This window comes from Lutra lutra, chromosome 9 (assembly GCF_902655055.1).
Source record: "Lutra lutra chromosome 9, mLutLut1.2, whole genome shotgun sequence".
Taxonomy (NCBI): Eukaryota; Metazoa; Chordata; class Mammalia; order Carnivora; family Mustelidae; genus Lutra; species Lutra lutra.
This window is the reverse complement of record NC_062286.1, coordinates 128,274,907-128,301,373: the sequence shown is the minus strand read 5'-3', so window position 1 is coordinate 128,301,373 and position 26,467 is coordinate 128,274,907. Positions and strand designations below refer to the sequence as shown.

The window sequence follows — 26,467 nt, the reverse complement described above, 5'->3', positions numbered from 1 at the left end:
GTGTTCCATTACATGAGTTAGGCCCTTCAAATGGTAATGTCCTTATTTTTTTTCTGAAGCCGATATTGTAATTCCCACTTTACAGATAAGAAAACTGAGACTCGGAGAGAGGGAGTCATTTGTCCCAGATCACACAGAGCACCAGTCTCTGAGCCGGGGCTCAAGCTCATCTCTCAGGATCCCTGGCTCTGGGGCCCTGTCCGCATGCTCCTAGGAGAGCTGTCTGGTGCAGGAGTGCAGTGGCCAGGAGCCTGGACTTTGGAGCTTGCCTACCAAAGTACACCTGCATGCACAGTGTTCTACTCCCGGCTGTGCTGGATACTAGCTGTGTAGCCTTGAGCAAGTCACTTAACCTCTCTGTGCCCCAACTGCATCACCTATAAGATGGGAATGCTAACAGTACCTAACTCATAGGGCTGCTGGATGGATCAAATGAGTTAAGGTATGTACACTTATTTAAACAGCTCTGGGCACACATGAGCACCATGTGTTCCATTAAAGACAATCAAACCAATCCAAGACTATATCCCAGGGGGGCCAGCAGGACCCACCTGCCCAGTGTCGCCATTGCCCCCAGAGTGTTGGTGCTCACCTGGTCGTCCAGAGGGAGCTCGCAGAAGGCAGGGATGTACTTGGCCCACTCAACGAGCACCAACAGCTGCTCCTTCATGGACTCGCACACATCAGCGATGCTGGCAATCTTTTTCGCTCGAATGTCTCCATTGATCCCGGAGACGGGGGAGGTGATCTGGGAGGAGTGAAGGACATGCTGGGGATGGTCAGGCCCTCCCTACAGTCTCTGCTCCCTGCACAGAGAGCCCCCCCGCCCAGACAGTTTCCGTGTCTGGAAAAGGGGAGATGGACTGTGGATGCCTTTCAGCTCAGGAGGGAGCTCGGGGGCAACGGGAGAGAAGGAAGGATGCTGAAGAAGGCTGATATGAGGAAGGAGGCTCCCCCTGAGCCGCCACTGGCGGCCCCCCACTTCCTCCTCTGCCAGCTCCTCGGAACTCCAAAGAACCCTTCAGCTCAGGGCAAAAATCATCATTCTCATCTGACAGGTGAAAGAACAACTCAGAGAGGTGTTGTGACTTGCCCAAGGTCACACAGCAGGGAATGGGCTGAGCCCGTTTGCTAATCTGTCTAATTGTCCAATAATCTGTTCTCTTAGGGCTAAACTGATCTCAGGCCCTCACTGAAAATCGACTCTGTCTGGTCCACGGAATGCATGCAAAAGGATGAACTAGAAAGTGCCACAGAGGGCCAGACCTGGGTCCCAGTGGTGTCTTTGCTACAGAACTGGCTCAGTTTCCCTTCTGTGATATTCCAGGGCCCTTGCTCCAGGGCCTGGCTGGGGAGGACATGGGTGGAGGCGAGACTCCTCTTTGGTATGGGGGATCACCAGGTGGGTTAAGAGGGTCATCCTGATACCTGCTGGGACAGGACCTCGGCCTGCAGCAAAGCGTTGATGGAGGGCAGGCTGCTGTCTTCATAACTTGACCGCCGAGTGCTGATCCGGTCCCGCTCATTTTGCACAGCTGTGAGGAGGCACAGAGAGGTGAGGTCGGGGGACAGGGATGGGGTGAAGGGGAGAGTGGTCCTGACTGCTGAGGAGCAGATGGGGTATGTGGGGAGAGAGTCTGACCCCAAAGGAGATACTGTAGGGCTGACTTGGAGTAAAGGAAACATGGTTGGAGGTGGAAGGAGGGAGGATCCGGGGGGCAGAGCCTGGAGTAGCATGCGGGAATGAGGGCCGATGATTCCAGCCCAGCCTGTGGAAGAACCTTCTAAGCACCAGAACTGCCCCCAACACAATGCGGTGCTGTGGGAGTGATCCCCTTGTCTCTGGGGGGATGCAACACAGTGATGCCTTGACAGAGGGTTTGAGATGGGTCTTGTGTATTGATGATGGATCTATCTAGATGACAGATTTTTAATTCCTGATTTGGAAAAGGGTCCCTTTTATTCCAGATCAAAGTGTGTAAAACAAGGAAAATGAATGGCTTTGGGTGACATGGAGATGGCTCAGGGATTCCCGAACACCCAGACAGAAGGCCTGGAAAAGGGACTTGGAGGCCCCCAGCTGCCCTGACAGTCTTCTCCATCAGCAGGAGGCTAACCCACTCAGAGACAGTACAGAAAACCCCTGGCTCCCTCCTGCCCCACCACGGACTCTCCTCCAGGAACTCAGAGCCCCTGGCCTCCATCTACTGGGCCCCCACACCTCCCTGCATCTCCCTATCCATGTCAGTCCTGGCCTAAGACATGAGACAGACCTTCTGTGGCTCTGGCCTCATCCCTTGGAGTCCAAGGGCCCCCACCTTGGAATGAGGCTTTGCTGAGGCTGGCAGGAGGGAGGGCAAGACAGCTGGAGACCGGGGTGCCTTCCAAGTCTGGAACTTGCCACTCACTCTCTGTGTGCTGGTACAGATCACATCCTCCCTCAGGCACCTCAGTTTCCCCATCTATAAGCTTGCCCATCGCTCCTTCTCTCACGGGCCCACATGCCATCCAGAACCCCCAGGTCTGGGCTGGGCCCTGCTGCCTCTTCCTAGGAGCAGCTCAGGCTCAGGTCTCTTTGCTTCTGGCCTTACCCTGACCGTCTGGGCACCTGTCCGAGTCAACGGGATCTGCTATGACCCAACTCAGTCCCATCCCCACACCGCTCAAAACCGGTGACTCCCCATCTCACGCGGACTGAACCCCTCATGACGGCCCTTCGTCTCTAACCCCACACTGCCTGCCAAGCCGCCACTGCCCCACGGCCTGGGATTCTGCCTCCCCACAGCTTCGCTGCTGCTTTGCTTGGCGCCTGGCTCCGTGCACATGTCACCTTCTCAGAGACACCCACTTTGACCACCCTGCTGGCATGGAGCTCCCTCACTCAGGCTCTGCCCTTCATTTCTCCTGCTTCCCTTCTCTTTGGGGGCCCTTCCTATACAATCTCTTGTTCATTCCCTTACTCTCTGTCTCTCGATGGGAAGGAAAGCTCCAGAAAGCTAGAACTCCGTTGCTGTTCACGGCTGTAGCCCCAGTGACTAGCATGGGGCTTGGCGCACAGTAGGTGCCCAAGAAATGTTGATTGAGCGAGTGAGGGAAGCTCTGATTTCTCAATGGAACGTCCATGGCCGCCATTCAACTTTCTCTTGATTTCACATATGGCTGAAATCAGAGAATGAAAGCCAGACAGCATAGACCAAGCCCCGGCATGAGTGGGATAGGAGACCGGTCCCCAGGTCAGAAATCTCTCCTGACACCCACCACCCCCGCCAGAGCCAGCCCCCGGGGCCACTCCCCTGCACACGTGGCGGCCCTGCCCAAGGACACCCCTCCCAGCCTCAGCCGCCAGCGCCCGCCCGCACCCACCAGGGCGCCGATGGGAGGCGGGCCCAATAAAAGGGCTGCTGTCAGCAGCTGCGGATTGGGCTCCCCAAGGTTAGCCCGTGTTATCAGTACCCAGCGCGAGCTCAGTCACGGAATGATGTTTTCCAAATGTTTGCTCAGTATTAGCAGGGTCGGGGACCTAATGTAACTCCTATTGAATATTAACCGACCTGGCCAGAGGAAGAGAGGAGGATGAGCCTGTCTTCCCAGAGAACCCCTGGACGGGGCCTATGGGGGGCTGGGCCAGGGTTCTGGGGAAGGGCCCATCAAAACGCCCCATGGCCCACCACCAGCCTGTACCTCCTGCACCCCCGGCCTGGCTTCCTGGGTGGGCTTCTGTCTAGGGGCTGGGCACTCATCCTGGGTCTGCCAGCTGAGCCCCAGTAGCCGTTGTCTCAGGTTATAGGGCAGAATTCAAGACCTGCTGTTGGGCCCACTGACCCCCAGTTTTCTCCCCAGAGTCTTTGCCCCTTCAGGTAACCCACTTTTGGCCACCATGGAACATGCTCTGGCCAAGGCTCACAGGCCTGTGGGATTAGGAGCCCTTCCCTGTTGTCTAGGGAAGTTTCTAGATCAGAGATAATGCCCCCAGGCCAAGCCCTCCCAGTCTCAGTTCAGGGAGCCTGGTGTGTGCCCAGCTCAGGGGAACCTGCCTCCACCCGATCACGTCGCCTGCCTGGCTTGAATTTCCCCATCTGTAAAGCAGGGAGGGGGTCGGTTTGGTAACCGCGCCTCCACCTGGCCAGTCCATCAATTCTTTTGGTGGTGCAGGCCTTCCTGTGGTCAGGGACCACTCCTGGGTTTCAATTCCTGAATATTAAAGCTATCAGAGAAGAGAAATGAAAACTTGTCCCAACCCTCCTGATCACGGAGGCTTTGGCCAAGAATCTCTCTGGGCTTTGGGGACATCCCACCAGCTGGATGAGGGGTGTCGGGATGACAAGACTTCGGTAGAATGGGTAATACTTTTTCCTCCTGGAGCTTGACCGCCACGAGGACCAAACACCATGCCCCTCAGACCTATTCTTGAAGCAACCACACGACTGTCAGTGTCACCATCTTCCAGTTAACCGAGACACACAAAGAGCACCAACACTGACTAGCTCGCTCACTTGCCATCAGCCAAGGCTCCCATCCTCCTGGCCGAAAGCCTCCTTCCCTGAGCTGAGAAGCCGGGGCTATTTTCAAGGCTAGCTAAGGCAGAATGGCCTGGGGCTGTCCCTCTCCCTCCAGGAGCCAGGACACGGGACTGCTCCCTCCTTGACAGCTAATACAGGGGACCAGGGAACAAACACACATGCCCCACCAGGGGGACAGGCAGATCAGTGAGTGGGTGGCTGGACTCCCAGAGCTGGAAGGCATCGTTATCGCCACTCATTTTACAGATGGGAAAACCAGAGTCAGAAGAAATATTTCTCAAGTGACACATGAGTGATTCTGGATGTTTAGCAAGACATATAAGAGACCACAGGCAGACACTAGGCCCTGTGCAGCCTAGGAAGGCTACCAATCCTTTTCCTGCCTGCCTGTCACAAGGCCTGAAATTTTACCATGAGAGCTTCATGCTCTCGAACCTGACACCTCAGGCTGTGGGGGAACAAAGCCCCCAGCTGTGAGAACCACAGAGCATGAGGCCCCTAGACCGTACGCTCAGTTTTTTCCTTGTCTCCTGCTGCCCGTGTGCAGGTTCTAGTCCTGTTTCTCACATTCCTCATTCCACAAAGTGGAGATGAGGAGGAGGAGGAGGAGAGGGACTTGGAGGAGAGGGACTCAACCCCACTGAAGACTAGGAAGTTGGGGGGTGAAGGGGGTTGCCCTTTGAAAAGGCCCCTCCCCCACCGGAACCCCCCTCACCCTAAGAGCTGGGTGCTACCATTGTGGAGTCGCAGCAGGAAGGGGCCTTGGAGCCAACCCAGTGCCTCACAGGGGTCAGCAGGTCCAAGTTCCCAATAGGACTCAGGAGCTCAAAGCAAGACCAGAGAGACCAGAGACCCTCCTTCACAGGCAGCTCGGGCAGGCTGGTCCCAGGCTCCTGCCCTGGGCTGGGTGTGTGTACAGGGCTAGGCCATGGGCCCGGCTGGTGTGCCACAGCTGCGGGTGAGGAGTGAGGGTCTGGTGCCTGAGCTGGGGAAGGTGAGCAGAGAGGAGCAGGAAATGAAGTAGTTAAAGGATTTCTGCTTCCTGAGCTCGGGCTGTCCCTGAGATCTGGAGGTCATAAAGGAGGTGGCATCAGGTATCACCAGGCAGAACCCAACTCTAGTCTGAAGCAATGGGTGCAAAGCTGTGGGGCCTCAGGCAAGTTTTGGACCTGTTCTGGTCCTCAGTCCCCACATCCAGGAAAAGGGGGAGTGACAATGGTGCCAGCCACATAGGGTGCCACGTCACTCGTAGAAAAGCCCAGCCTGGTGCCTGGCATCTCCTGGTTACAGGAGGCCTGGAGAGAACTTTTTTTTTTTAAATTTTATTTATTTATTTTGACAGAGAGAGATCACAAATAGGCAGAGAGGCAGGCAGAGAGAGAGGAGGAAGCAGGCTCCCCACTGAGCAGAGAGCCTGATGTGGGGCCTGATCCCAGGACCCTAAGACCATGATCCCAGCCGAAGGTAGAGGCTTTAACCCACGGAGCCACCCAGGAGCCCTGAACTTTTTATAAACTTTATAAACGTGCTCCTTGCCTGCACCCAGGGCAAGCCTGACGCCTCGTTCTTGCTCTGCAGAATGTGAAAACCTGGGGTCACCAGACACTGAGAGTGAAGACTAAGGAACAGGGGCACTGCCCCTGGGGCAGGAAGCTCAGGAAGAGAGACCCCCTCCCCCACTACTGTCCACATTTGCTGAGTCTAGGTGGCGGGCACACAGACATTCTCTGCTCTCTTCCTGTTTGCAATAGTATATGAAGAGAAAACACCTGACTGGGCTGCCCATGGCCGTGGCTGTGGGGCAGATAGGGGTGGCGAGGGCTGGGAACCAGAGTAGCCAGGAGTGAGAGCTTATCTCTTTCTCAAGACCAAGCCCAGTCCCACCCTGTGGCCAGATTGCCAGGCCCTCCCTCCTCTCAGCCATTCGCCACTTACCCCAGGGGCCTGTCACCCAGTCATAAAGGGTGGCCATACTTGTACCCGCCTATCCCGGAGTGGGTGCAGGTGGGGCTGTGGGGGGTGGGGATGAGGGTGGAGGTGGGGGGAGGGGGAGGGCCGAGGCTCACCTTCCTTCTTCATGCCAGCCCGGAAGCACTTCTTGAGTCTGCAGTAACGACACTGGTTCCTCTTGTCTTTGTCCACCACACACTGCCGACTGAACCTGGGGAGAAGCTTGGAGGGTTGGATGCGGCAGGGACAGCCCTCCCGTCCCCGGCCGAGCTAGAGCGTTGGCCAACCTGGCCTTGACTCCCAGCCTCCCTGCCTTCATCATGGGAGTCATGCTAACCATGAGTCAGACCCCGGGACTCTCGAAGAAGCCCGCCCTGTCCTGCTGAGGCTTGGAGAGGTGACACGTAGCCCGGGATCACTCAGCCTGATGGTAGAACTGAGCTGGAAACTCTAGCCCTTCAACGACCAGGGCACTGCACTCTCTACCACGTTCTAGGAAAGTCCAGAGCTACGGCAGCCTCCTGCTTATGGCTCAGAGTCAGTACCTTGTTGGCCAAGTGACTCTCTGGAGGGGGCTGTACACAGAGGCAGTGCCCCACGGTGACCAAGGGTGGAGACCTGAGTGTCAACAGGGGCTCTGCCACTGATTCAAGCTGGATGACCTTGGACAGATTCCTGGCCCTCCCCAAGCCACAGCTTCCTCATCTATAAAATGGGAAGAATCATAGCAACCATGTCAGAGGTGTGTTGACAGATGGAAATGAGAAGATATGTGGATGGGACCCGCAGTGCGTCTGCAAACGGCAACTCCTCGTAGCCAAACCCTATTTATTTATTTACTTATTTATTTATATTTTATTTATTTAACAGAGAAAGAATGCAAGCAGGGAAGTGGGAGAGAGAGAAGCAGACTCCCCGCTGAGCAGGGAGCCCGATGCAGGCAGGGCTCTATCCCAGGACCCTGGGATCATGACCCGAGCAGAAGGCAGCCACTTAACCGACTGAGCGACCCAGGCACCATAATAGTGCTATTATTTTATTATTGTTGTTACTCTGAATGGGAGGTGTGGGGTAGGTAGAAAGGCCTGGGGCCAATCCCCTATTTGTCCCAGGAAAAGCACCAGGTTGTGGGATGGGCCCCACCCGCTGAGGCTTCAGAAGCAGCTTGGTCCCAAACCTCATGGATCCTCATTTGCTAAGCAGGAAAATAACGATGGGCTTGTAGGGCCAGTTAAATACATACAAAGACTCAGTATGTCTGGCATATAGTAAGTGCTCAGTAAAGGGCAGCTGGTAGCTTTATGATCAGTGAATGAGGTTCCTAGATGCATGTTCCCATCTGGATCCCTGAGGCCTAAGAAACCAGAGGAAGCTTTAAGGCCTCAGAAGGCAGACGTTTCTGGGACCTAGTGAGGGGGCAGGCAGACTCTGGGGAACATCAACAGCCCAAGTGTACCCACTTCCCAGCTAGAGAAATCAAGGCTCTAAGCAGGGGCTCCTCACCTGCAGGAGTACATGTGGTTCTTTCTCACGCTCCTCCGGAAGAAGCCCTTGCACCCGTCACAGCTTGAGGCACCGTAGTGCTTCCCTGTGGCCCGGTCCCCACAGATGGCACACAAGGCGCTGACGCCCAGGCTGTTGGGTGCATTGAGGTTGGCACCTTCTGATGGGGATGTGTCTGCACCAGAGGAGACAAGAGTGAGGACTCAGGAGATGCCCTGCTCCCCTGGTGGCTTAGGTACAGAAACCAATATGAGCATTATGGGGATCTCTCCACCCCAACCCCCACCCCAGGCCTTCAGCCTCATCCGGACCTGGGTGCTGTTCCCATTCCCTCAATGACCTTGGGCAAGTCCCTCGGCATTTTGGAACTCCTGTTTTGCATCTCTTACTTAGGGATGGTTGTGACAATGAGTTCACAGAGTCATCTGTGAGGGTCTGCTACTCTATGGTGCAGACTGCTAGGCCCAGTTTTCTCTGGGAAGTAATGAAAACCTGATCACCCCCTACGATGCCTCTGACCCTTACAGACCCGACTGACTGGGCAGAGGGGACTGGGGAAGGGACAGTATGCCCCCGGCATTTGCTCAGGTCCTGTCCCTCATTTCTCAGTGTATCCAGAGGCCTCACAAACTCTCCCAGGAACAGGAAGACATGCACCAAGGACAGCGGCCCATCTGTCCTCCTGGGAGGGTCAGGGCAAGGTTCTGGGCATCTTTCAAATACCACCTGTGTCAGAGGTGAAAGCTACTGCATCTATATAAGTCTGAGAGGGGAGATAAGAAACAGGTAGCAAAGATCTTGGACAGAGTGCTTGGGGTCCTTGGGTGCTAGTGCTGATGTCACCACTAACAGACCTGTGACCTTGGGCAAGTCCCTTTACCTCTCTTCGAGTCCCCTTGGGCCTCAGTATCTCTAACTGTAAAAGGCAGGGGTTGAACTGTTCTGGTTTGCAATTTTTTTTTTTTTTAATTTCAGCAGCAGAACCCTCTTTGTGTAAGTAGGCCTTCCATCAAGGCTAGACCTCTTGGAGAAGATGAAAGATGCCATGGACCATCTCCCCAGAAAAATGCACACATATGCATACCACACAGTCATATGCAGATGGGTTTTTTTGGATACCCCAAATCTGACCTTGACTTCCTGGGAACACCGCACTGAGAACCAGAGGGGACACTATGCTACAGTTAATGGCACACATACTACAGCCTTTCTGCCAAGCTTCAGTCTGAGCTGGCCTACTTCTTAGCCAGGTGATGTGGGCTGGATGGGTTCACCCCTCCATGTCTTTGTTTCCTTGCATGGGAAACAGGATGCATAATTATCCCCTAAGACTGTAGGGGGATTCAGTGGGTCGATGTAGGTGACATGCTCGGTACATAAAAAGCACCATATCAGGATTCGTGAAGGGAAAGCTTTCCTGCAGAATCAAATTCCTGGAGCAGAGGACGTCCAGCCTTCATGCGTAAGTGGACCCCGCCATGTCTCATCTCTGCCATCATCCAGCTGACATCTCCTAGGTTCCTGAGGTGCCCAGAGCTCAGCCCCCTCCACTTGGTGAATTATTCCCGGAGATGGGGATAATTGTTAAGCCATGTTGGTGCCCTTTCTCCCTCAGCCTCACTTCCCTCAACCCCTGGGGAGGTTATGACCCCACAACTCCTGGCTGTTCAGGGAGCTCAGGGGGCGGGGGTTCCTCCACCCTGCGCAGAAGGAGCTGGGTGCTATTGAGTGCATCATCTCACCGCTGCCTTCGGCAGACAGGCCCCATTCTCTGGGTGAGAACACCGAGGCTCGGGGAGGACCTGTGACCTGCCCAGGGTCATCCCACTCCTGCTAAGTGGAGGAACCCGATTTACAGTCCAGGTGTGTTGGACGACTCTGGCCCGGGCTACCCTTGCTGGGATGTCTGCGGGGGCCTCTGGTAAGCAAAGTCCCTGCTGTTGCTGGAGCTTCCAAATCAGGGGTGGGAGACAGATGGGGAGATCTCCATGGAGCGCTGGAACCCCCAGCTCAGGAGGAATGTAAAATGTGATGCCAACACTCACACCCTTTCCAAGGCCAGTGGGGAACGCAGACCTTCTGATGGATGCCCAGTGCTCTTGAGACGACTCATGGTGGGTGAGGCCCAGCTACCAAGGCCGGGCACCACGCGCCTCATCTTACTGAATCCTCTGGTTAGCACAGGAGGCAGGTGCTAGTCTGTACTCCATTTGACAGATGAGGAAACAGAAGCTCAGAAAGGAGGCCGGCCTGCAGAGTTCTCATAGGCAGGAAGGGTCTACGCCAGACTTTGAGCCCAGATCTTTCTGGCCCCTGAGCCCGAGGCTGTGCTACTAAAGGGACACCCAGGGGTGGCCTCCACCTAGGGCACACGTGACTTAGGGAGGTGCAGGCTCTGAAGGGGTGACAGGGCTGGCCTTAGGGAGTAGTCTAGGGCTAGGCAGTGGCCAGGAGTGTGACAGCACATAATGTCCCCACGGGGTCACACGACACCCTGCCTGGTGCAGAAGCTTCTTGCTCACCATTTGCTGTGATTTTCACCGCAACTCCCTTCCACGGATGCTCCGCAGAGCTGGCCGGCCAGCAGGCCTGAGGTGATTAAACCCATTTTGCAGAAGACGGAGAGGCCAAACTAGGGGATATGACGTGCCCAAGGTCACACAGTGAGCAGATGGCAGGAACAGGTGAGCAGCTGGTGAGGCCGACCACGGGCAATGCAGTCACATCTTTCTGACTAAGCCAAACTGACCACAAGCATTACAGACCCTGGCTGAAGCCACAGAGCCACAGAAGGAGGGCAGGGGGCACGCTGGCCTTGGTCCCCTGCCACACACCTTATTTGAGGCTGGCTTAGGGTCTTTCCCCTCTAGAAGCTTCCTGGCTTCCTGGCTTCCAGGCTTCCTCTCTCCCCCTACCTCCTTGGGGAGGAGAACCTCTCAACCCAGTTTCAGATGTACTCTTGGTGATGTGCAAGCAAATCTATAAACCCGGGGAATGACACAATGCAGGCCACGACACCAGCTCAGAGAGAAAGGGACGTGCAGCTCAGGGGACTCTCCTTTGGCAAATGTCAGGACCGACCCCCTGCCTATCCTGTCTCCATAATGGAGGTTACGAGAGAGTACGGATCACCCCCCTCCCATCCAGGAACGTGCACTAGGACAGGAGCAGGGACATACCGGGGCACAAGACAGAATGCCCGCAGAGGACATACGTCCAGAAAGCACAGGGCACCCAGCCTGTGCACGAACTTCCACAGATACATGGACACACACTCACTGCTGCTTCTGGACAGAAGCAAGACAAGCACACACACCTCTCAAGACACCAGCAAACACACGCAGTGATCGAATACAAATGGAAACCAAAGAACCGGCACATACAGACAAACTAACGCAAATATGCAAAAGGGTTCCCGGAGGCACACACACATTTGCCAACATGGTTCTCCCCCACACACGGGTGTGAAGAAACTCGCGCGTGCACACCCAGGCGAGGCCACAAGCACACCACAGCTCACACTGCTGACCAGCATCTCATTGAACAAAACTTCCCTAAGAACTCTAATTTTTTCTAAGTGGGGCGTTCACCCCAGGAAAGTCCCAAAGACACCCCGTGGGGCCTCTCCATCCAGCATCTCCAGGGACAGAGCATACCTTTCTATCTCTCTGGACCTAAGCCCAGAGGGTGCAGGAAGGGGCCTAGTCAGGCCCAACTATGGCAGCTGGGCACCAAGGGGGAGGTCACTGTCATGTCACCGCTCCCAGTGACGCACTGAGCAGAGACAGCCTTGAGGTAACAGGGAGCAGAAGGGCGAGACAAGAATACCTGGGATCTACTTTTGCTGGAGACCTGCCCACGCGGGCCTCCCCTCACCCAGAATGCCTCTGGTCGCTGTACCTGGGCACACCTGTTTCACCTGGCGACACCTGTCCGGACCTCCAGGCCCGACATGCCGTTTTCTATCATTCTCCTCCCAGCGCAACACTGAGCGCCCCAGGCCTGCTCCCGAGCTGCACACCTGGGCACACCTGCACCCACCTACCATTGCCCATGGTCAACACTTGCACATTCTCGAACTCGAGGGTGGTGTAGGCGGGATCCAGCGCGGCGCTGTAGTCAGCCATGTCCATGTCCACGAGGGTTTTGGAGAGGCGCATTCTCCCCTTCCACCCCTCAGCCGCTCGCCCTGCCCAGGATGCCTACCCCGAAGGCTCGAAGGCTCCGGGCAGAGCCCCGGCCCCGGCCCTCTGCCCTCCCACCGCTTCCTCCCAGGGGCCCCCTCTGCCTTCCTGCGTTTCAAACCTTCCTCTGGGAGGATCTGCCCGGAGTCTTGGCCTAGCCCCTGCGAAGGGGTGGAGGCTCTGCCGGGGAGGGGTGGGGTTAATGGTTAATCAGCTCCCCCACTGGTGGGTAGGCTGGGCGGGGCGGTAGGGATTTGGCTGTTTATTGGTTTCTGGTGGACACCCAGGTGCCATTACAACAGTTGGGGCCCTAACCCCCTGATACTCGGTTACGGATTTCTGTAGGACGGACACACTAACTCGCCAGCACTCATCAGATCCCTGACTCAGCCACCCGCTCCCCCAAGCCATTATCGCCCAAAGTCAGGCATTCTAGATGATAGGCCAAGACACTGACAGCACCCTCTCCAAGATGCCCTGATTCAGTAACTTCCCAAATCATTGACTTCTACCCTCAATGCTCTGGAGGAGATAAAGCTACCTCATGGCACAGAAATAAAGACCCAAATCCCAGGCCCCAGACACCAATCTTTGGATCCTCCTCCTGGCAACCCCCCTCCCATGGCCCATCTCCCTGGGAAGGAGCATGGACTCACCTGGGGTTCTCCTTTCCTGATTCCCGTGACCCCCCTGTGGCTACCACCAGCCCCCGCAGCAGCCAGCAGCTCAGCACCGCCCCCCCCCACTCTCTCCCAATGTCCTCACCTCCTCCTACTCTTTTCCCCAACCCCCTCAACAGCCGGAGGCGAGGCCTGCAGCCCCACAGACCTGGATTACACTCAGGCGCCTACCCCCTACCAGTCATGACTTTGGGTAAATGATTCTCCTCCTGGAGCCTCAGTTTCCTCCTCTGTAAAAGGCATAATTGACCTCGAAGGGTGGCCTGAGTGTTAAACGAGACGGTATCAGGCAGGTCCTATCAAGCGTCCACCCCTCCTCCCCCCCACCATCCCATTTCCATCTCCCTCTTCTCTCCACCCACAGCCTCCTTCAAAGGGGCCTTCGTGGGCCTGTCACCTGAGCAGTGGCGGAGGGCCCAATACTTCAGTCCCTGTGTTTGGCTTAATGCTCTGCTGTCGCTGAGATCCCTAATGATTTCTGAACAAGGTGCCCTGCAGATTCGACAGCGGGTCCTCGGGTCTTCTGCGGGCCGTCTTCCCTCTTTTCCCGTCATGCCTTCCGACCCCACGGGCCCTCGACACCAAGAGCTCCCCGCATAGCCTGGGAGGGGAGGTCACAATGCAGGAGGCAGAAAGCGCAGACAAGGGCAGAAGGGCCTAGACTTGGGAGCCTCCTCGGGCAGCTGGAGCAAGCATGGGTGAAGGAGTGACCGCCGATGCGCACACGGCAAGGGGGTGAGTTAGTGATGGAGTGAATCAAGGAATGAGTGGGTGAATTAGTGAAAGCGTGTGTGAACCAGTGAAGGAGCAAACAGGTGGGGGAGGGGTTCTGTGCAGGCAAATCAGTGGGCGCGGGGGTGTGAGTGTGAGGGTGGGCAGCGGCAGCCTCCTCGTTCTCCCGATTATTAGAAGCCCCATCTCCGGACTGTGTAGCCTTGTTCTTCCCCTCTCCATCGTCCCCGCAGGAGCTGAGAAAGGGAAGTGATTGTTCCGGAGGAGAAGAGAGGCTGCACTTGATGTCAGGAGACCCGGGTTTAGGAGCTAGTTCTATCACTATACGTATGACTTTGTTCAAATCACGTCTCTCGGGCGCCTGGGTGGCTCAGTGGGTTAAGCCGCTGCCTTCGGCTCGGGTCATGATCTCAGGGTCCTGGGATCGAGTCCCGAATCGGGCTCCCTGCTCAGCAGGGAGCCTGCTTCCCTCTCTCTCTCTCTCTCTCTCTGCCTGCCTCTCTGTCTACTTCTTGTGATCTCTCTCTGTCAAATAAATAAATAAAATCTTTAAAAAAAAAAAATCACATCTCTCTTGGGGCCTCCATTTCCCTAACGTAAAATGGGGAGATTTTGGCCCATTTGTCTGTTGTACAAGACCCCCAGGGAGGGAGGAAGAGAGACCTTCCCCCAACCCCACCCCACAGTCTGCACCTAGAAATGTGACAAAGGCCCGAAGGAGACTTCAGCTACTGGCACGTTCCTCCCATGCCCCACCCCCCACCCCGGGGACATCAGACCCCAACTCCAGTAGCCCAGACAGAGCTAGCTGGGAGGGGGGCTGACTGAGGGATAGACACATAGGAGAAGGAGGGACAGCCTTGGGAGGGGCCTCTGAGGGCTGACCCTGGGTCCTGCCACCTGTCTGGCACCTGGGTTAGGCCACACACACACTACTGCTTTCACAAGCCAGCCGTCTGTGACCTACATGCACGGCGTCTCATCAGCTCTAAGCGGCACACTCCCCGGTTACCAATGGTGGGATGTGATTATTAGCATGTCAGAGTTCACTGGTAACAAAAATAACAATTTTTCAATCTCCAGATGACATCTTCGATTGAATGAAATAAGGTCTATGGTCCACTGGGGTGAGCCGTGGCATGCCACATCCCTGACCCGTTACACAGGAGAACCACCAGGTGGACAGTCCGCCTGTGACTGTGACAAGCTACCAAGGACACAGAGCGTGACATACACTTTACCAAACACACAACACCCATGATCCGCTGCTTATGAGTCACAGTCTAGAACCTGTGTTATATCCCGTTCACATCGCGCACATCACAACCTACTTCACGTGTAAATTTATCCATTCTTGAACTGCCCACATGTGAACTTGCATAATTGACCGCTCTATTTCACCCTGAACTGATCCCAAACAGTATCTTCTAGATACACGCACCTTATATAAACGACACGCCACTGTAAGATCTACTGGCTCTGTGATCTCAAGCAGGTTATTCTTTTTTTTTTTTTTTAAGATTTTATTTTATTTTATTTGACAGATAGAGATCACAAGTAGGCAGAGAGGCAGGCAGAGAGAGAGAGAGGAGGAAGCAGGCTCCCTCAAGCAGGTTATTCTTTTGAAGCCTTGATTTCTCTAGTAAATGGGACTAACTTGTAGTTTGTGGTAAAGATTAAATTAAATAATATCATAAGCATTCTTAGACCTCCTTCCCTCTCCCCCACCCCCGCAACCACCACTTCAAGGGTAAACTACAGGCCTTGAAATCAGAGCTAGGCCCAAATCCAGGCACTGCCAACTTCCCAAAACTATGACATCATGTCCACCCCTCCCAGCCTTAGTTTTGGCATCAGATAAATGGGTTGGTACCTCCTTCACAGGGATGGTGTGGGCATTAAATGACCAAGTGTAGGCCTCTGGTGCAACAGGGACAATTATCACTGGTGGTTGATTCCTTGACCCACTAGCCAACCCTCATGATCGGTGGCAATCAGGACCCCTGCTCAGAAGAGCTCCTGGGGATGGCCTGCCTGGCCTCGAACACGCCTGAGGCTTCCACGCCATCAGCTCAGCCGATGACAAAACTAAGGCTCAGAGACAAGGAGTGACTTGCCTAAGCCCACACAGGAGGGGCTGTCACTGGAGCCCAAGTCTGACCAGAAAGCTCACAGGCTTCACCCCCTATATACTGCCTCCCTCCGGGAATCCCAGAAAGGACACCAGAACTCTGGTCTGGGGGAGCTGGAGAATCCTTCACATCACTTCCTTGGAGCTCTGGGATCTGAGGGGCCAAGGAGCCTGTCCCTGGTCATATGAAAGCTCAGAGGCACCCTCCCGACAGCGGCCACCGCAGGCTGCCTGGCATCTTGGCTTCCCCTGGGCGCTTACCACCCCACTATCTCATCTTTCCTCGCCCTACCACCCCCTCCCCCCAGCTGGGGAGTGGTGCAGGGAACCCAGACTTATCAAGACAAAGAACAAAAGTCGTGGGGGAAAGAAGCCAAGAGCCATCTCCACTCTGGGGTAGGGCCCTCCAGTTTCGCCCCTTTGAAATTTCAAATTCCAGTTTGTGGACAAAGTCCTAAACTTTCTCACAATATAGGTCCCCAACCACTGACCAAACTCCAGTCCAGGCAGCCAGCAGGCCCAGGGCTGGCCTGGCCCTGCCGCTTCCCTTGGTAGCACTCGAGTGCAGGGGAGGGGTCCTGGGCCAGCTGGGGTCTGCCAGGCCACTTCTGCAGACAGGGACCACCCCACCCGACAGGGACCCCTGCCTCCCATCTGAGAGGACAGCTCTCTTCCTGGAGCTGGGATCTGTCGCTTGCTGGTACCAACAGCAGATAATCAGGTAGGCCCCCTCCCTTTTTTGGGCACCTTCCCTCCCCCTTGAATTCCTAAAACACTGCCCATACCACCCTCCTCACCTGGATAAGGCCACATTGGCTTAATTCAGTCATGACCTCACAGAACTTTAAGACTGGAAAGGGGGTCTCAACCAGCCCACCCATTTGGTGGATGGAGACACTGAGGCCCCCAGGGCAGCGGCAGCGAGCTGCAGGTTGAACCATAGACCTCAGGCCCCTTCCTGAGCCCCACAGGGCAGAAGGGTCCTGCTCAAGGCCACACAGCAGTGGAGGGAGCTGGGTGGGGGTGGGGGGGCTCGACCTTCAAAAGAAGACCCCAAGCTCTGTGAGGAGCCCTGCCCCTCATCCCAGCCCTCAAGGGCCCTGGCAGTGCCTCCTGGGGACCCTGCATGGTAAAGCGTTTGTTCCCTCAGTCGCTGATGGCCACGGGGTTGCCAGAGGAGTACTTCCGAGAGGAAGATGAGGGAGCTCGGGGCTGAAGGCCAGTGGATTTGGAAGGAAACAACATTCATGTGGTTAACTGATAACCGAGCCCCATCCTTGGGCCCCCAGAAGCCTCCTTCCTCCCTCTCCTCAGTCTGATTAAGACGAACTTACTCGCCTGCTAATCATTGCTGAGCCTGTTGATTTTGCCTTAAAAAATTAACTGGGCATGAGTTTGCGGTTTGCCTCACCCCTAACCCTGAAAAGGCCTGGGTGGGCAGGAGGCCGCCCGGGTTATGCAAGAGCTGCCGGCCTCCCCACGCACACTCAGGGTCTTCTCTCCCGCTCTCCACGGGGTAGGTTTTGCTCAAGAGTCAACAGTCTGCTTGTTGGCCTGCTCTGGGTCCTGAGCAAATTTGCTCTGTTACCAAAGAGAGATAAAGGCAGCTGGGGGGAGAGCTCTACAAACAGGGGTGCACAGCGGCAGCTTTGAGCACGGGATTCTAGAATCCTGCAGTGTCAGAGCCTGGAGAGTGCTGAGGAGGATGTGGGCCCCGGGGTCTTTCAAACGGGATCTGAGGCTCCTGAGAGGCTGGCAGGGGAGGCACAGGCCCCGCTTCACCCAGTGCCTCTCAGGCTCTTAGATGCCCTCCCCTTAATATTCCCTTTGAAACGTAGAGCCAGAGCCCGCCAATGGTGGGAACTGGAAAGATGCTGGGCCAGCCTCATCCCCTCATTTCCTTATGCAGACTGTGGGGTCGCGGGCGTCCTTGTCCGGGGACAGAAGGCTACCCTAGGTATTCTGAGTCTCCAGCTAGCCCGAGAAGACAGGGCTCTCTCTGGACTCAGTGATGTGTTCTGGACATTAGTACACAAGATATACTGAAAACGTCTTGCTCTGCCATTCAGCCCTGCTCCCTGAGGCTGGCTGGAGGCGGACAGGTGCCTGGAGCCACCTAGAGTCTGGGGAGTTCACCTGGCCCTGGGCCCTGGGGACCCTCCGTGGAACAGCCCTGAGCTGTAACCAAGAGGCTCCAAGCCGGAACCCGCCTCAGCCATGTCCTCCCTCTGGAGGCGTCAGGCCCCAGAGAAAGCTGCAGGGCCCTTCCCTGACTCTGCTTCCTCACCTGCGGGTGGGAATAACCATACCTACCTCCCAGGCTTGTGAGGAGGAGGAAGCGGAGCGTGGACAGCCACAGCTGATGGTAACGCAGCTGTCTGGGGGGCTTTACATGGGTTAACTCATTAAGCCTTACAACCAGTCGATGAAGTAGCCAATCATTTTATCACCATTTTGAAGGCTTGAGGCACAGAGGGTCTGGGCCATGGGCCCTGAGCTCATACAGCATCTGAGGAACAAGAGCTGGGCTTCCAACCTGAGCAGCCCAGCTCCAGAGTCTGTGCTCTTAACCCTGGGGCCACCCTGCCCTTCCAGGGCTGACACTCAGTGCCCCCAAGGCAAGCTGGCTTCCACCGAGGCACGTGTGGGCTGTGTGCATGGACTGGGAGGCCTGGAGGAGGCATAAGGCAAGCAGGTCTGTCTCTGGGCTGGGGTGGTCAGGGACGGATTGCTGGAGGAGGTGACATCCTGGGCCGCAGGAACATCCAGAAGCAGAGAACACGGTGGGTGATGATGGAGGGAGATGGAAGGCACACTGGCCCGAGAGCAGGGCATTGTGGGAGATGCTGACCACAGGGCTCAGGGGGTAGGGTAGAGCGTATGGTCTGGAGAGTGATCAGGAGGGAAGCCAGGAGGACTTGGGTCTTTGGGGGCAGGGCCTGCCTGAGGGCTGCCTCCTGCCAGGTGGCTTGTGACTCTGGGCTGAGGCTGTTGTTGTCCCTCCTGTGTGTATCCCTCCTCCCTCTGGGTTATGTTCCTGACTTTATCTGCAGAAGTGACCTTCGGAGTGAGATGGGGCCTGCTCAGCCCCTGTGGGGCCTGGAGGATGATAGCAAGCTCCTGCCCGGCCCAGGCCCTAGTCATGGTGTAAGGGATGAACCCCTAACCTGGGAACAACCCTGGGTCCCCCTGTACCTGGGTACTGAAGGGCCCCAGGGATCTGCCTGAGGGTCACTGAGATGTAGTGTTTGGGAGTCCTGAGACTCAGGCCAGGGTTGCCGCATGTAGTTGCACAGGTTGCTCACTGCACAAAGGTTCTCTGTTCCACTTACCAAACCAAATGCCTGTAGAGATTTATCTGCCCAGAGGAGAGTGCCCCGTTTTATTTTCACAAAAGCTCCATAAAAGTCCTGCCTCAGCTCTGCTTCCAGCCACTGTGTGACCTTAGGCAAGGTCATATCCTTCCCTGGCCTTGGTTTCCTGTTTGAAAAGTTGTCTAGCATAAAGCCCAGCTTCGACCCTGATGGCGAATTAGAATCACCTGGGACCTTTAAAAAATGCTGATGCCCAGGCCCCACCCCAGACCAGTGATCAAATCTGGAGATTGGGACAGGTGGGTACTAGGCATCAGTAGTTTTTCAAGTCCCTAGGTGATTCTGATGTGCAGCCAAGACTGAGACCCACGGTGGGAGCTAGAAAGGCCTAGATATGCATCCACGTTTTGCAACTCACGAGCTGCAACTTCAGTGAGGCTCAGTTTCCTTATCTGTAAAATGGGAATGATGATAGCTTCCTGTTAAGTCAGAATGTCCACTCAGCGCGATGATATTCAGACAGTGCCTGGCACTGTGGCCAGCATGTAGGGAGCTCCCGATTCTTGGTACCAATGACCAGTATTTTGCTATTGGCAAAATGAGACTGGCTTGAAACAAAGGGCCTTTCAGAGACTCGGAGGCATGCTTTCTCTGTTCCTTACGTCAAGTCCTCACACTCTGGTCTCGTCTTGTCTGCACGCCTTTCATATTACTGAGGCCTTTTGATTATTATTATTACTTGATATTTTACCTCATTTATTTAAATTTTTAAGTTATTTTTTGGAATCAGTATTACATTGACGTGGTCCAAAAATCAAAACAATAAAGAAGGTGCACTTTGGGCGCCTGGGTGGCTCAGTGGGTTAAGCCTCTGCCTTCAGCTCAGGTCATGGTCTCAGGGTCCTAGGATCGAGTCCCGCATAGGGCTCTCTGCTCAGCAGGGAGCCTGCTTCCCCCCCCCCCGTCTCTGCCTGCCTCGCTGCCTACTTGTGATATCTCTCTCTCTGTCATATAAATAAAGTCTTAAAAAAAAAAAAAGGTGCACTTTGAGAAGTCTTGGTCCCCTCCCCAGCCACCCACCAGGCCACTCCCCCTCCTCACCACAGGCCACTTCCCTCATTTCCCTAGCCTCTTCCAGGCTTGCTTCCTGCAAACCCAGCAGCATCCAAGGCCCCGGATTAGCACCCCCTGCCCCTGGCACTGTTCCCCACTTTCCTTTGGTCTTTACTAGCAGACTACACTCTCTTCCATTCCAGCTGAGAGCAAGCTCTGAGGAAGGAAAGGTTATTGCCCTCCTCCACAGGTGAGGAAACTGAGGCTCAGACTGCTGAGTGTTTGAGCTACCCCGACCTGGCTCCAGAGCCGTGTTTGTCCCCTGCCCCAATGTGGCCTTCCAGGAAACCTGGCCCAGTGAGTTTTGAAGCCAGACCTAAATTTCCAGGCTGGCCTGGCAGGAGGTGACACAGGGGTGGGCTGTCAGGACCCCCACTGTGTCTGGATGCCCTCCCCCGCCCCCCACACACAAAGACACAGAGAGGTTGAAGCCGGGAACAAAAAATGTCCAGTCTTCCAGATGATGACCCAGCCAGGGGATGTCCCCTGGATGGGACAGTTAGGGCCTGGTGGCCATGTCCTCTGGTGGTGTGAAGACTATCAGGAACTCTGCCAGCATCAGGCTGTGTGGCAGGCAGGGAAGGTCAGGATGGGGAGGGAAGGAGGCATGGTCCATGGGACAGGCCCAGAAGACAGAGACCAAGGGGATCCCCTTCCTGGAGGTCAGGGAGGAACACTTGGAATTCAAGGCACGGGGGGCAATGCCATCTTAACCAGTGTTTTCTGCCCAGGTGACCTCAGGGCTGCCTTGAAATTGTCCACCTGCTTCAGGTCACTAACTGACTGACTTTGGCCACTTTCCTTCTCTGCATCAGTTTCCCGAACTGTCAAAGGAAGATGAGGTAGTTGGTCTTTAGCTAAAAGACTCTGTAAGGCTCCCCTCACCTTGTGGAAGGAAATCTGGACCTGGCCTTGATCAGGACGGCATCTGCCTATCAAGAAGCCTTTCCGGCTTGGGGGCTCAGGGTACGAGGCCCCTGTACTGCTCCCAAATCCGGACTCCTCCCCGGGTCCTGTGTCTTGCTTCCACCACCCCGTGCTCCTGTCCAGGTAGCTGTGGAGTCAGAACCATACCTGGGGGGTGCCGGGGGAAGCCCTGGCCCCAGTCTGACATCCTCCTCCTGGTGCTATGGGGTCCCGCACAGTGAGCAACCTCTTCATCCTTGAGGGGGCTCCTGCTGCCACCCTGGCACCCAATATCCTCGGAGGGCTGCCAGGCAGTGTTAATCTCTTAATACTGGTCACAATGAGATTTCAGGGATGGTAGGAGGCGGTATCCATGGAAACGGTGGACCCGCCCAGGACCCATGCAAGGAATTAGCCGTAGGGCTCAACAAGGGGGTCCTGGAGACCCAACCCAAACAGGAGCAGGAAGTAGAGCAGCCTTGACTCCTGGGTCTTGCCGAGGCCCTCCCGAGGTCTCATACCCCTCGCACTGCCTGCATCAGGAGGAGGACTTTGGCTGCCTGAGGGGTGAGGTTCCTGTGAAACTGAGGGAGCCATATTCACTGGTACAGCCCTGTCACCTTTCTGAGGCTTAGTTTCTTCATCCTCTAATTTGGGTTCCAGTTCTTAACTCAGGGGCTTTTCCAGAACAGTGCAGGCTTCAGAGTCTGACAGACATGAGTTTGAAGCTCAGCTCTTCCCACTCAGACTGTAAACCCAGACAGGCATTTCATTTCCGTAAGCCTCAGTCTCTTCATCTGTGTAATGGGCACAGTGATACCAACCAACCACAGTAGCATTGCTACTGTGCCTGACTGGTAGGTTCGGACGAGCCTCCTCCTCAGCTGATTTCTGGCTGCCCCACTTCATTGCACATCTGCCCCCAACTCTGCCACTTGAAGCTTTCAGAATCCCACAGCTTCCCCTTGGCTCTAGCCTTTGCACATGCCAAGGCTTCTGCCCAGACTGTCACACCTTTCTTTTCTCTCCTTCCCCCCTCCAAGTCCCATCTTTGTCGTCTTCCTCCAGCAGCCCCGCTGGCTTCTCCTCTGTGCTCATACAGCTCCCACCACTTTGCATAACCACAGTGTAATCAGATGGTGGTTCCTGCCTCCTCCACTGGACCGTGTCCCATTTACCATTCGATTCCCAGGCCCCAGCTGGTACTTCACATAATGGGTCAGATGGAGGAGTGAATGAAGGAAGGAATTTATCCCCCCAGTCATTTAACATGTGTTCACCACTTCCCTTGTGCACTGTTGCAGGTGTGGAGACACAGATGGGAAGCCAACAGGCAAGGGCCACTCCCCTCAGGATGGCAGTTTTAGAAAATAAAAATACAGGATGACCAGGGACATCTGAATTTAAGATAAACAATGATTTTTTTTTTAAGTATAAATATGTACCAAATAACACATGAAACATACTTAAAAAAATAAGTTGCCTATTATCTCAAATTCAAATGTCACTGGACATTCTGGCCCTCCCCAACTCCCTCCCTCACGGAGCTTACATTTTGGTGCAGAGGTGTGGTGGAGAGACAGGAAGCAAGGAAACAGACTTTTAAAACGAGAATTTCAAAGGGTGATGAAATGCAGCAGCAAGACATTGAAACGGCAGGTATGACAGGGGCGTCTTTAGACAGGGTGATCTCCAGCCAGTGGCCCTGACCGGCATGGCCAGTCCTAGGCTCCAATGAGATGCACCTTTGGAAAAGTCCTTAAAGGATTTGAAAAGGGCGCGACAGAGGCTGTGGAGCTCGAGAGGAGGGCTCCGAGGCGGGGAGAGGGCACAGTGCAGGGAGGAGGCGCTGCTGGGCTCCGAGGCGGGGAGAGGGCACAGTGCAGGGAGGAGGCGCTGCTGCGTCTCCTTTGACAGACTCCACAATTTTGCATTTTGGATCTGGGCCTTCACAAACCTTCCCGAACTCGCACCCCCACCCGTCGGTCAGCCAAAGTCCTCTGTGGGGCCGGGAGCCCGGGGAAGGGGCCAAAGGGGCTGTGCAGAGAAGCGTGGCCACCCGGACTGGAGCTGGGAGTTCTAACACCGTCCCCCGCACCCCCACCCCTGTCCCGCGGTTGCCTGAGGGCACAGGGCAGAACTAGTACCTGGGCAGGACCGGAGGGCGGAGGGCGTCAGGGAAGAAGCGGCCCAGACTCACTGCAGCGCCTCGAAGTGCGCATCCCGGGCTCCACCTAGTGGCGGATGCTGGACGGGCGTTTAGAAACTTTTCAGTAACCTCACGGGTTTTAACCAATCACAGGAAGTAGCATTACAATCCCACCAATCAAAGGCCAAGACGGACTACATCGCTCCAAACCTAGCCAGGTCGGCACGGAACATCCCTCCAATCACACAGCAGCATTTGGCCACTGCACCAATCGGAAAGCAGGATTTTTGAACCTGTTCCCCAAGGCTGGTATGGCGTCGCCCTTACATCATCTGTGAAATGTATATTCCCAACACTTGGTCCCAAAGTGCCGGCGTCTTTAAGTAGGGTCCCAAGCTTTGTGCTGGCTTCGTTGGAAGTCTACATTTGCATTCAGGGGCATCTATGTATTTTAACAATGAATGGTAGTAAAAGCAATAAATATCCCCCATTATAAAAATTCATGTACAGGTCTGGGAGAGTGGGGAAAGTATGACCTTTGTTTGGAGTAGACACACCTGAACTAGAGTTCAGGTACGAGGCTTGTGAAGGAAAATACACTCCCCCTTTCTCAGTCTTTGAAAGAACAGTATCAATCTTGCCAGTGTTAACTGTCCTAGTTCATCACCCCACGCCCGTCTCACTTATTCAGGCCCAAACCAGGGGAGTCACTGCCTTTGTGTTCTTCCTCCCATCCTTCCCAAATCGTCAGAAAATGCAGTTCTTGCTCCCTCCACGTGTATCTCAGATCTTCACCGTGTTTTCATCTCCACCACAGCCAACACTGTCCACATCAATATCATCTCTGGAGATCTGCAAACGTCTCTTCCCTTCTATTCTCCCAGGCGCTGGTTCCCCTACCACCTACTCTTCACCCAGGGGCCAGCGATGACCCTTTACACGCAGACTGGTTCAGGTCCCTCCCTTACTGAATTTTTTATGGCTTCCTGTGCATTTATCATTAAACTCATAAAATTCAAAACTCTCCTGGGCTATGAGGTCTTGATGACCTTGTATCTATATCACTACATCTCCAACCCCATTTTAGTCCACTCACACCAACCCCAGTATCTGTAGCGACACTGGCCTTTTGTTTGCTCGTCTTTCTGCCTCAGGGTCTTTGCACATTCTTTTTTCTTTGCCTGGAAAATCGTTCCTTGGACACGGTCCTTGAGTTCCTTTCCTTTCCAACTCCCTTTCTTGGATAGCTTTTCCAAGTAGGGACAGAACCAAAGCCTATCTCAGCCAAAGTTCACATGGTTTCATCTACCTTCAGGGAAGCAACAAAGCACAACCGCACAGTTCAACCCACACTGCTTATGAAGTAACAGCATTCCCACCCAAAAGGAAGCCTAAAGGAGCAGTATTTCCTTAACAGAAAGGTATTGTCAGACCCTCTTCTCCTTGGTGGACCAGAGTCCCTTCTCTGAGAACAGGTGTGAAGGCCCCTGGGTGAGGCAAGTCACAGTGGTCTGAGACAGATCCAACCCAGTGACTCAGTTTACCATTCTAGACCTGTCTTTCAGACTCCTTTCTGCATAGTCATCTACGGACTGTTCTCAACTGCTCTACTTCACTCATTTCAGGCACATGACCACTTTCTTGCTTCCTTTGAAGTTAGAGGTGACCATGTGACATGTTCTGGCCAATGAAACGAGAGCAGAAAGAAAGACCCCCGGGTCGCACCTGGACAGGAGGAGCTTGAAGAGCCAGCGCTGGGTACCTCCGGAAGTAAGTGTGGATGAGGTGCGCCCCCTGCTGGCCCCTGACGGGCAGGTACTGTGAGTGAGCGGTTCGCTCAGCCGCCTTAAGCCCCTGAGAAGGGGCCTTCAGTCACTGCTGCACAGCCTCACCTAACTTGACTGCATATGATCTTTCCAAAGATCCCTGATTTTCCTACCACCATTATGATTTTTGTCATATCTGAAAACCACCTATACTCTTACTTAATATTTTTCCTACATCAACTCACTTATTTTCATTTAGATTTATCTTAGGAAGTGTTATTACTACCAAATGAAACACCAGTATCGTTAAGTAGAAAGCAATGGGAAAATAAACGGAATGAAATAAACCATTATAGTATAATACTGCTGCCTTTCGAAGACTCTGGGCCCTTCCTCTGTTCTCTCTTCATTTAAAAAAAAAAAAATGGAGGTCCTTAAGTGTGCGGCAATCTTTTGGGGCCCCAAAAAGCTGGCTGAGATTGTCAGCTGTTTGGAGGTAGCACAGCATAGAGGCTGAGAGCACAAATTCTGGAGCCCGGTTTCCTGGGCTTGAATTCTGGTTCTGCCACGGACTGGCTGTATGACCTTAGGTGAATTACTTAATTGCTCTGTGACTGTGTGTGTGTGTTTAATTGGCAAAAGAGGGATGATAATAATAGGTATGTCATTGGGATGTTGTGGGGATTTTCTGTGCTAATATACAGAAAGGACTTAGTGCCTGGCACACTGTGAGTTCTCCACGGGTGTGAGCTATTCAGTAATGGCAGGATCAAGAGCCACATGGATTTGTGGCTGAACTCGATGAAGAGGAATGAGAAATCCTCCACATTGGTTAAAAATAAATCACCTGGATAGTGTTGCTGAGGAGAGCGGCCTTAGGGGCAGTTGACACAACCAAGTTCTAGAGGTTTTACTTGGCAGCAGCGGTCCACGCCTAACATCCGGTTTCATGTGACATCAGGGAGGACCAAAAGCAAAGACAACAAAAAAATAAACAGATGGGACCACATTAAACAAAAAACCTTCTGTACATAAAAGGAAACCATCAACAAAATGAAACAGTGATGTATGGAAAGGGAGAAAGTATTTGCAAATCATGTATCTGGTAAGGAATTAATATCCAAAATATATTTAAAGACAGCTCCTGGGTGCCTGGGTGGCTCAGTGGGGTTAAAGCCTCTGCCTTCAGCTCAGGTCATAATCCCAGGGTCCCGGGATCGAGCCCCGCATAGGGCTCTCTGCTCAGCGGAGAGCCTGTTTCCCCCTCTCTCTCTGCCTGCTTCTTTGCCTACTTGTGATCTCTGTCTGTCAAATAAATAAATAAAATCTTAAAAAAAAAAAAAAAAAGACACCTCCTGTGTCATAGGATGGGACAGGATGAGAAAACCATATCCTTTGAAGGATAATTAAAGAACCAAAGGAGTTGGCTGTTGGGGATGAGGCTGTTGGGGATGAGGCCGCTGGGGGTGAGGAGAGGGTCAGCTTGGCAAAAAGGTCAAGGCCACTGCCTTTGAAATAT

The 26,467-nt window shown here is 54.4% G+C and overlaps 1 protein-coding gene and 1 long non-coding RNA gene across 6 annotated transcripts in view; one reads left to right on the top strand and one right to left on the bottom strand.

Annotated features, from left to right (window-relative positions):
- The window catches only part of HNF4A (hepatocyte nuclear factor 4 alpha), a 62,428-nt gene that overhangs the window by 13,686 nt on the left and 22,275 nt on the right, over positions 1-26,467 (bottom strand). For 2 of the 5 annotated variants that reach the window (XM_047745475.1, XM_047745476.1), the window contains exons 1-5: positions 12,019-12,294; positions 7,974-8,148; positions 6,587-6,681; positions 1,429-1,535; positions 593-748 (exon numbers count right to left, since the gene is read on the bottom strand). In XM_047745475.1, the coding sequence (XP_047601431.1) occupies positions 593-748; positions 1,429-1,535; positions 6,587-6,681; positions 7,974-8,148; positions 12,019-12,133 (648 nt within the window). In that variant the 5' untranslated portion in view covers positions 12,134-12,294. Of the gene's footprint in view, positions 1-592; positions 749-1,428; positions 1,536-6,586; positions 6,682-7,973; positions 8,149-12,018; positions 12,295-21,201; positions 21,299-23,180; positions 23,197-26,467 lie in introns of those variants that run through there. The other 3 variants (XM_047745479.1, XM_047745478.1, XM_047745477.1) reach the window with 3 other exon arrangements.
- Positions 16,084-25,962, top strand: LOC125108971 (uncharacterized). The gene is made up of 2 exons (XR_007130061.1): positions 16,084-16,421; positions 24,808-25,962. It is a non-coding gene; the product is annotated as an uncharacterized LOC125108971 (long non-coding RNA).